The 10,975-nt window shown below is 39.5% G+C and overlaps 2 protein-coding genes across 2 annotated transcripts; both read right to left on the reverse strand.

The window, feature by feature from the left end:
- Positions 1-2,139: 2,139 nt before the first annotated feature.
- Positions 2,140-2,607, reverse strand: LOC125827670 (uncharacterized). Its single transcript, XM_049506990.1, has one exon. It carries the CDS (start codon positions 2,605-2,607, stop codon positions 2,140-2,142), a length of 468 nt encoding a protein of 155 aa, XP_049362947.1.
- A 1,250-nt stretch (positions 2,608-3,857) lies between these two features.
- LOC125827679 (uncharacterized mitochondrial protein AtMg00860-like) lies at positions 3,858-4,263 on the reverse strand. The gene is made up of 2 exons (XM_049507001.1): positions 4,245-4,263; positions 3,858-4,201 (listed from the first exon to the last, which is right to left on the reverse strand). The coding sequence occupies exons 1-2, from the start codon at positions 4,261-4,263 to the stop codon at positions 3,858-3,860; spliced, it is 363 nt and encodes a 120-aa protein (XP_049362958.1).
- Between the last annotated feature and the right edge of the window lie 6,712 nt (positions 4,264-10,975).

Raw genomic sequence — 10,975 nt, forward strand, 5'->3', positions numbered from 1 at the left:
TATCGTCGAATGACTCCGCGATTTGCCCATTATCCTTCCATCTCGCCTATCAGCACTTGCTTGTATCTTCTTTCGTACTTTTGGCGACCTGGTTGTCCTTTGTCGACTAGATTGGCGATACAACGAATATGGTTGCTGCTAGCCGAATTTGCCCCCATTTTAGCTCCAATATTTTGTAACTTTAGGTGGTATCTTGGCTATTTGACGTTTCGCTAAATGATATTGGCGATTCGCCGATCGACATCATCAATCATCAGGCCTTCTTTTATTAATTCCTAAGGCTTTCTTTGTTCCTTTTTGTCCAATAGTGTACAGGTGTTGTCTCTAACTCCAAATACATGAAACTCAAGGGTTTACAGCAGTTATTGAGAAAAATATGCATTTGAGGACACTAATTCTATTAAAATATAGCCTTAAATGAGTCCAAATTGTGGACTCATTAACACCCCCAACTTAAACTTTTCCTTGTCCTCAAGTAAAACTCAAGTTCAGCAGTTCAAAAAGGATGTCTCAAATAGTGCTACACAAAACTCAATCATGAATGTACACAACAAGGCTCAACTTACTCATGCAAGGATCAATTATATATTCAAAGACTCAAGTTGTGACACACCATTGTCAAAGATTCTCAAGCTCACTATACTTGCTTCAAATGCAAGTTCGAGCTCAACAAAGGTATTCAAATGCCCTCACACAAAGAATGATTCCATATTCACGCACAATGGTTTAATCATTTAAAGTTCCGAAATCAAATGCAACACTTTCTCTCACAAAGAATAACACAATGCATGCTTTCACTCATAGGTTTACCCGTATTTTCCAATCAACAATTGTTTCAGCTCACTCAAGATCAAAAAGGTCTTTTCAAGGCTTGTAATGGGGCTGAGTGCAAATGTATGGTCATTTAGGCTCAGTGACTTTCATCCTCGTGAAATGTGGTGCTTTAAACACTCCCTTTCCTCTTCTTTCATCATTTTATTTAGTGCTCATAAGTCATCCCATTATTCACTTCCATGGATTGTTCGAAACCCCCTTTACTTTTACATTTCTCATAACTTTATTTCACAACTTTTTCCTTTTTTTTTTGTATGGAGGGGTTCCAATTTTCTCAATACCATGGGTTGAAGGGGACTTTTCTTGCACTTTCTGACTTGCCTTCTCTTTTCACCACACCCCCAACTTAGGTTTTTGGCCTAAGTTGGCTATTCGATCAACCATAATTCAAGAGGATTATAGGTAGAGGATTAAGAAAGGTCATGGTTTCATCAAGTTTCTTCCAAAGAAAGGTAAGGCTCAAGGGGTGTTCAAAAGAGGTTCACACATTCACAAGGTAGGCCACAAAAGAGGTATATGTCAAATTGGCTCACACTCTTCGAAGTTGCCTAAGATCATATCAAGAGATAGCCTTACTTAGTCGCCCGGACCAACGGGGCAAATTGTAGGTGTTATCATGCATGGTTCACAGTAAACTCATTACACAAGGCATCGACACCAAAGCCAAACAAGACTCCACACTTTCGCTAGTGTGCAACGTTCATCACAAGAGAATCAATTTGATACTTGGCTAGTCACACCGAGATGCAAGGAGTTCACATAGTGATTATGTAACTTCACTTGGTCTCATCGTAGCCGCACATTCATGCTCGTTCGATTATGAGCACTATTTGATTCATCTATATTGATCAAAACCGAGACTCAAATTTGCACAAGAACAGTTACATTCCACACAAACAAGGGGTGTTGTCAATGTTGAGGTTATCTAGACATGAGCAGTCTCTAAACCCCCACCAAAAACAGTCAACGTTGTCCCCAATGTGGGTAGATAGCAGGTATTTATTGCAAGTATGCTAAATATTAACAATAAATAAAAATTGACAAGAAATGAAAACAATCTAGTGTGTAAACAAGTAGAGCAGGGTCACAAGGAATCTTCACTAAATTTCTCGGTTGTCCATAGAGTGAACTGATCGTCGAGTGCTCGTACTCGCCGAAATAATTTAGTGACTCACCAGTAAGACTTCTTTCTCGATCATGATCCTTACTCCTGCAAAATCAATACACATTATTCAAAACACTAACACTTGGGTTGCCTCCCAAGAAGCACCTTATTTAACATCGTGGCACGACGTGAAGATGCTCTCAAGTATCTTCCAGGTACACCTCCTCAATTAAAGAAATCTCATGGCATTCTCCAAAGTATAATTTTAAGCATTGCCCATTCACCTTAAATGCAGGTCCCTCTTGCCCCTCAACTTCTATGGTGCCATTGGTGATTACTCTTTTCACTCTAAATGGTACTGACCACTTGGACTTGAGCTTTCCTGGGAAGAGTCTAAGTCGTGAATTGTATAATAACACCCAGTCTCCCACTCTAAACTCCCTCCTAAGGATTTTAGCATCATGCCACTTCTTCATTTTTTCCTTGTAGAAGGATAAACTTTCATAAGCTCTGAATTGCAATTCATCCAATTCATTTAACTGTTCCACTCTCCCCCTTGAGGTCTTTCTCCAGTCCAGATTTAAAGCTTTCAATGCCCACAATGCTTTGTGTTCCAACTCAACGGGTAGATAGCAAGGTTTACCAAAAACTAGTTGATAAGGAGACATCCCAATAGGTGTTTTGTAAGCGGTTCGATATGTCCATAGTGCGTCATAGAGCTTTCGAGACCAATCGATTCTGTTGGCATTCACGGTTTGGCCAAGATGCTTTTGATCTCCCGGTTTGACACTTCAACCTGGCCACTTATTTGGGGATCATATGGCGTTGCCACTTTGTATTTCACCCCAGCAGAGAACCACTTGTTGCAAAAGTGGGATCCCCCATCACTAATAATTGCCCTAGGAGTGCCAAATCTCGTAAAGATGTAGCGTTTCAAAAATTAGACAATGTTTTTTCCTTCGTTGTTTGGAAGTGCAACAGCCTCCACTTATTTGGAAACATAATCTACAACCACCAAGATATACTTATTTCCAAACAAGCTCACAAAGGGGCCGATGAAATCGATTCCCTAAACATCAAATAGCTCCAATTCTAAAATAGGAGTCGGGGGTAACTCATGCCTTTTACAAATTCATATGCATCCTTGTAGAGGGATGGCCTGTAGTATCCACTCTGGAGAACTTTAGTGATTGTACGCACACAACTATGGCGGACTCCCACTGGTTACGCATGATAAGCATGGACCGCCTCTTCTTCTGGAATACACCTTCTAATGATATGATCTGCACAATATCGAAACAAGTAAGGTTCATCCCAGAAGTACTTTTTAACGTTGAACATGAATCTCTTTCATTAGTACAAGTTCAGCTCATCTGGCATTAGTCCGCAGATAATGTAATTTACGAAACCTACATACCAGGGGTTTTTTTCAAGGGAGATTGCAAACACTTGTTCATCAGGGAAGGAATTGTCTATATCAGTTTCAGGGTTTATCATTCTCCTTGCCCTCCAACCTCGATAAATGGTCAGCCACCTGATTTTTCCAACCTCTTCTATCCTTGACCTCAAAGTTAAATTCTTGTAATAGTAGCACCCACCTTATCAACCTTGGTTTTGCATCTTTCTTTGCCATCAAGTAACGGAGTGCAGCATGATCTGTGTGAACAATTACTCTAGTGCCTAACAAGTATCCCCTGAATTTCTCAAATGCATAAACTACCACAAGCAACTCTTGTTCGGTGACGGTATAGTTACGTTGAGAACTATTTAGAGTCTTGCTTGCATAATAAATTGGGTGAAAAAGCTTGTTGCATTTTTTCCCCAATAACACTCTATGTGCTGTGCCACTAGCATCACACATCACTTCGAAAGATTCGGACCAATCAGGGCTGATAATGACTGGGGTGGATACTATTTTTTATTTCAAGCATCGAAACGCCATCATACAAGCGTCATCAAAATAAAACTTCACTTCCTTCTCCAAGAGTTTGCACAGGGGGTGAGCAATCTTTGAGAAGTCTTTAATGAACCTTCGGTAGGAACCGTTGTGTCCCAAGAAGTTTCGAACACCCTTAACTGAAATCGGCGAGGGTAATTTTTCCATCACCTCAATTTTTGCCTTATCGACTTCCAATCCCTTTTGTGACACCTTGTGCCCAAGAACTATGCCTTCCTTCACCATGAAGTGGTATTTCTCCCAATTCTGAACCAGGTTTGTTTCCACGCATCTTTGGATTACTTGCCCCAAGTGTGCCAAACATTCTTCAAATGTATCTCATACGACTGAAAAGTCATCCATGAATACCTCCAGAGTCTTCTACCATGTCCGAAAAAATGGATAACATGCAACGCTAAAATGTCGTTGGGGCATTACCATCCCCTCTCTGATAGCCGGGCAAGCATTTGATCCATAAAGGGCATTGGAAAGTGATCATTTTCAATCCATGAATTTAGCTTCTGATAATCCATGCATACTCTCCACCCGGTCACCGGTCTAGTCGGCACCGGCTCCTCGTTTGCATTTGGGACTACAGTGATACCTCCTTTTTTGGGTACACATTGCACCGGGCTTACCCATTTGTTATCCGCAATAACGTAGATCACACCTGCATCCATCCACTTAATGATCTCTTTTTTTACCACTTCTTGCATTGGTGGGTTCAATCTTCCTTGATGCTCTACACTAGGCATACAATCCTTATCAAGTTGAATCTTGTGAGTACAGATACCAGAGGGAATGCCCACTATATCAGCGATGGTCCATCCTATAGCTTTTATATGTTTTCCAAATACTTCAATGAGTAAACTCACCTGCCATTCAAGCAAATCAGCTACAATGATCACTGTTAAAGTGTTGTTTTCCCCAAGAAAGCATATTGGAGATGAGAGGGTAGGACTTTCAATTCCAAATTAGGTGGTTCCTCAGTTGACGGCTTTGCAGGAGGACTTTCTTTATTTTTTAGGTCAATATCCAACTTGATTAGATTCTTTGAATATGCTCGTAATCCCGTTAAGGCAGCTACTACTTCCTCATAGCCTTGAACTTCGGATTCATCATAATTAGTAAGCACAGATTCAAGTGGTTTATTCATGCACATTAAATGGCTCACACTAGCTACCGCCTCATCAATAACATCCTCAGTAGACACCACATGAATATCACTTAGGTGTTTCATGGATTTACAAATATTGAATGTTACCTCATCATCGTACACCCGAAACTTCAATTTTCCACTTTCAACATCCACCAATGCTCTCCTCGTGGCTAAGAATGGCCTTCCTAAAATAATGGGGATTTCGGCGTCGATCTCATAATCTAAAATCACAAAATCAGCCAAAAAGATGAACGGATCTACCTTTACCAAGATGTCGTAGAGTATCCCCATCGGATGTGTGATTGATTGGTCCACCATCAGGAGTCTCATGGTGCTTTCTTTCGGTTCTCCTAAACCAAGTTGCTTGTATATTGCATAGGGCATTAAATTGATGCTTGCCCCCAAGTCGCAAAAAGCTTTCGCGAATTGGAGCATGGCAATGGTGCAAGGGATGGTGAATGCCCCGGGGACTTCTCTTTTTGTGATCATATCTTTAGTCATGATTGCGCTGCAACTATGGGACACTTCAATTGTTTCACAGTCCAAGTTCCTTTTTTTTGTGACTAGCTCTTTCATGAACTTGGCATATCCCGGTATTTCCAATAATGCTTCCACCGGCGTAAGGTTTATTGATAGCTTTTGAAATACCGACAAGAACTTCTTGAACTTCTCATCCTCATTCTTCTTTTTTAAGCGTTGGGGGAAATGGTGGAGGTATTTTGGATAAAGGTGGCATAACTTTTGGAATTTGAACAAGTTGTTCCACTTCTTTTTGCGGTTCTTTAGCAAGGTTTTGTTGAATAAGTGATTGTTGTTCCTCCATGCCTTTACATTCTTCATGCTTTTGAGTATCTTCATTTCCCATCACATTGCCTATTGCCACCTTTTCGGTACGTGTAACTACAGCTAGCCCTCTCTCATCATCTTCCATCGATATCTTTGATGTCAACTGTGCTAATAATAGACTCATTTGTCCTTCAAGTATTTTGATGGCATCAGCATGAGAATTTACTTTATTGTTTAATGATGAAAAGTCATCTTTCATTCCTCTCAATAAATCATCCGACCCCTCAACTTTATTAAGTATGCGTGATAATAAATCATTCACCTGGGGGCTGCCTGCACTCCCATTTGATTTTTGGCTTTCACTTGAGTGATTATGGTTCTCCTCATGATCATATACCTTTTTCCAATAATCATCTTGCTCGGCCCAATCTTGATGATATCTTCTTGGTTCTTCTCCCATTTTATAGTTCCAACCTTGATTTCCACCTTGTTGTTGATGGTGTGGGTGGAAACCCTCCTCATATCTTTTGAAGTTCCAACCTTGATTCTCCCACGGCCTTGAGTAACCGGAAGAAGAACCCTCCTCAACTCAAAATACTCCAAACGTCCCCTTCATGTGCTCTTGTAGAACTTCCATTTGAGTTAACATCTTCTTAATGTTCTCATCTCTCTCTCTTTATCAAGTTGTTCTTGCGTTAATCGAAAATGAAATGGAGAGACCTGATCCTCTTGGGTGTACCTTGCTTGGTTTATCCTAGTCATTTCATCCAGAAGAAACGAAGCTACCTCAAATGGTTGTAACATTATTCCTCATCGTACCAATTGATCAACTACTTCTTTATTAACCGAATCTAGACTCCGATAGAAATATTGAAGTAACAACTCATTTGGTAGACCATGAGTTGGGCATTTAAGTAGGAGTTTTTTGAATCTCACCCACGTTTCATGGATGGGTTCTCCCTCCCGTCACTTGAAACTTTGAATCTCTAATTTCATCATCCTTGATGGAGGAAAGAATCTTGTGTTAAATGCTACAACCAGCTCCTCCCATGATGTGATGGAATTGTTTGGTAACTCGGCTAACCATTTATTAACTTCTCTTGTTAAGGACAGTGCGAATAACCGCAACCGAATTGACTCTTGAGACATATTTTTGAATGAAAAATGGCTGCAAACCTCAGTAAAATTTGTCACATGCTCATACAGCTCTTCGTGATCTAGCCCTCCATATATTCCCCTCATTTGGAGAAGATGAAGAGTTGTGCTAGTGACTTCAAACATCGCACTCTTATCAATTCATGGGATGCAGATTGCACCCATCCCACCCGATTGAGCTGGGTTATAGACATTATCTTCAATCAAAGAATTCTAAGTAATGCTACTCCCCGGCAGTGGCGCCATTTTGATTAACGTATCAAGTGGCATTTCATCCAATACTATATGCCAACGATCGTTCTTCAGTATAATAACCCAACTACGTGAGTTGGGGTCGATCCCATAGGGAGTAGTGCTTCCTTTGAATTACTTTAATAAAAGTGCAATGACAATCTCTTCAATCAAACATTTCTTGCACAATTAATATTCAAATCTCAAATTCTGGGTTTTAACTACCAATTCAAACTTATAGCTCAACACAAGCAATCAAATATTAAAGTAAAACTTGGGGAATTAATCAGCCAATTATTGAATCTCAACAAATGGGTAAACATTACTGCTCATAATGGACTAATTTGTTGTAGGTAGGTCGAACCATATATAAAGTAAATTTATCTCGAACAATTACCTTTTCTATGTTGAATTCTCTCGAACTACAACACTGATTGAATGAAACCCATCTCTTTACCCTCATTAAATCCACTCTCTCGAGCTAGATAAAAAGGAAGGGTTCCTTTTTTCACTCTCTCGAGCTGAAACTAAAGAAACGCACTGCTAAGGACGCTAAGATTGACACTTTGGTCTCACACCTCTTTCTCGAGCAAGTGCACAACATTGAAATTGGCACACGAAGTAACGCAAATCAATCTCAAAACACAACAACAACTTAGACCCAATTCAAATTAGCACCATTCTTCGCAATTAACAAACACCCATTAAGTAAATTCAACAATTGGCTTCATGATCAAAACCCTAAGTAAAGTGTTTTAGCCACTCATCTCAAAAATAAAAAGATCAAAATTAATTATCACTCCCATAGTTGGGTACAAAATGAGAATTATAGATGAAATTCAATTGATAATCTTCTCTCTTACAAAATCTCTCCAAAATCTTGCTAGAATCGCTCCCCCAACCCTTTGGTAGTGTTTTCTCTCTAAATAATTTGCTTTTCCCTTTTTGAATGAATTCCTCTCTCTCGCCAAAACTAATTTAACAACTCTGAAATGTCACTGCTACGGGCTACTCGGCGAAGTAAGTCGACTATCGCTGACGGGTCGGCGATTTGCCGATTACTCTTCATCTCGCCTTCATTTTTTGCTTTTTCTTGGTCTGGCTACTGTAACTTTAGGCGATCTAGGTCGGTATCGCCGAATGACTCTGTGATTCTCCCATTATCCTTCCATCTCTCCTATCAGCACTTGTTTGTATCTTCTCATACTTTTGGTGACCTGGTTCTCCTTCGCCGACTAGATCGGCGATACGTCGAATATATGGTTGTTGCTCACCGAATTTGCCCCCATTTTAGCTCCAGCATTCTGTAACTTTAGGCGATATCTTGGCTATTTGGCGTTTTGCTGAATGATATTGGCGATTCGTTGATCGACATCATCAATCATCAGGCCTTTTTTAATTCATTCCTAAGGCTTTCTTTGTTCCATTTTGCCCAATAGTGTCCATGTGTTGTCTCTAATTCCAAATAACTGATACTCAAGGGTTTACATCAGTTATTGAGAAAAAATATGCATTTAAGGACACTAATTCTATTAAAATATACCCTTAAATAAGCCCAAATTGTGGACTCATCAACGCATATTCAATTAGTGATTATATGAGAGAAATCAAGTCCATTGCAGATGATTTCTTCTGCAACGGTTCACCCGTTAACAACGAAGAACTTGTCATTAAGGTCTTGAGTGGTCTAGGTCCCGAGTACAAGGAGTTATTTGCAGTAATAAGAGCACGCGATAATCATATCACATTCGAAGCTCATTGATAAGCTCCTTGCACAAGAGATGTTCATCAAACACTTAGAACCTAAGGTCGACACACCCATGATCACTGCTCAACTTCATCAGCATTCTACCAATAATGGTCCCAAAATTAGACAGCCTAACTCTTCCAATCATAGGAACACTACTCCATCAGGTTCCTACAACTCTCGTAAGCAATTTTTTGCCCCGAATAACAATTCATTCACCCAGCAGAATACAACAAAAAGCAACAATCAACGGGTCCAATGTTAATTTTGTTATAAGTTTTGTCACATTGCAAAGGTATGTAGGTCCAAATCACACCGTGCTACTGAAGCATATGCTAATTTTGTCAACCGTCACTCTTATGCTTTCAATTATCCAAGCCCTTGGGTTGTGGATTCTGGAGCCTTGCATAATATTACAAAAAACTATCATTCTTTTTAGACTCCAACTGAGTTCTTTGGAACGGATGCGATAATTGTTGGTGATGGTAAAAGAATTCCTATCACTCATATCGGTCACACTACTCTCCTAATCTTGTTGCCAACTTTCTTTTAAAAAATGTTCTTTGTTCTATATCTATTAAAAACAAATTGATTTATGTTGCTCAATTTTGTAGGAAAAATATAACTTCCATTGAATTTTTTCCTAATTCTTTTGTTGTGAAGGATTTGAGCACGGGGGGATATCTTCTTCAAGGCAAGGGTTATGGTGATCTTTGTCACTGCCCTATGGACATGACCAAATCAGTCACACCTCGTCCTCAAGCATATTTTGTTGCATCAACAATTCCATCATTGCATCTATGGTATGCTCATGTTGACCATCCTCAACCTCATATTACCAAAGCTTGTGTCTCCTCTTTCAACCTACCAGTGAACCATGTCAAGTCTTTTACATTTTGTAATTCATGTTTATGCAATAAGAGTCATCATCAACCATTTGGTAACATTTCAATTACAAGTTCTAGGCCTTTTGATGTTATTTACTCATATATTTGGGGTCCCTCTCCAACTATCTCTTTTGATAATTTCAGATTTTATGTTATTTTTGTTGGCCATTTCACGAAATATACTTGGTTATTCCCTCTCAAATCCAAATCAAACGTTAAGGATATTTTCATTAATTATGTTCAAATTGTTCAAAACCAATTTCAATTGAGAATTAAAATGTTATACATTGACGAGGGAGGTGAATACATTGGCCTTAAATCAACCCTCTTGAATTTTGGGATCCAACATCTTATAAGTCCTCCATACACTCCCCAACGAGTTGGCACTGCCGAAAGAAAACATCATCACGTTGTGGACATCGGTTTAACTCTTCTTCACCATGCTTTTGTCCCTTTCAAATTTTGGTCTCTCGCTTTCCAATCTGCAGTTTACCTCATTAACAGGCTGCCAACACCACTTCTTGGTCTTAAATCTCCATTTCAGTGTCTCTTTAACACTACCCCAAAGCCTCTTAAACTAAGGGTTTTTGGTTGTCATTGTTATCCATGGTTAAAGTTGTACACGTCAACCAAACTTGATCCCAAGTCCAATCCTTGTGTGTTCATGGGATAATCTGCTGCCACCAATAGTTATGCTTGATTAGACCTTGCCACTTTCAAAATTTATATCTCTAGGCATGTCGTGTTTGCTGAAAATATTTTTCCATTCATAACCAACTATCCTCAGTTCTATCGACCACAAGTCTCGGACATGGAAAAAAGTTGTGTCCAGATGACTCCAACAACTCTTCCTCTTCCCCACAATCTCCTTCACTTCCTATTGTTGCAGACCCAATTCCAATTCCTACTACTACTGATTTGTTCAACTCCATGTCTACTTGTGTATCTCACACTCAAGGCCATCAGTATGATGTGCCAATCGGCTCCCTTGTAAGTCCTTATGCACACTCTTTGTCTCTTTCTCCTTCTCATAATAACAGTGCAAATGCATCTCCATAACCAAATCTTGAAACACCATCAAATTGAATGGTCACTAGGTCTCAAAATAATATTCTCAAACACAAAGTGGTTTTCG

This window comes from Solanum verrucosum, unplaced genomic scaffold, assembly GCF_900185275.1.
Source record: "Solanum verrucosum unplaced genomic scaffold, falcon-dt-bn FXZP01000294.1, whole genome shotgun sequence".
Lineage (NCBI taxonomy): Eukaryota > Viridiplantae > Streptophyta > Magnoliopsida > Solanales > Solanaceae > Solanum > Solanum verrucosum.

Excerpts from the sequence above, each read along its gene's own strand:
- LOC125827670 (XM_049506990.1), bottom strand. The coding sequence starts at position 2,607 with ATGTCTCCTTATCAACTAGTTTTTGGTAAACCTTGCTATCTACCCGTT.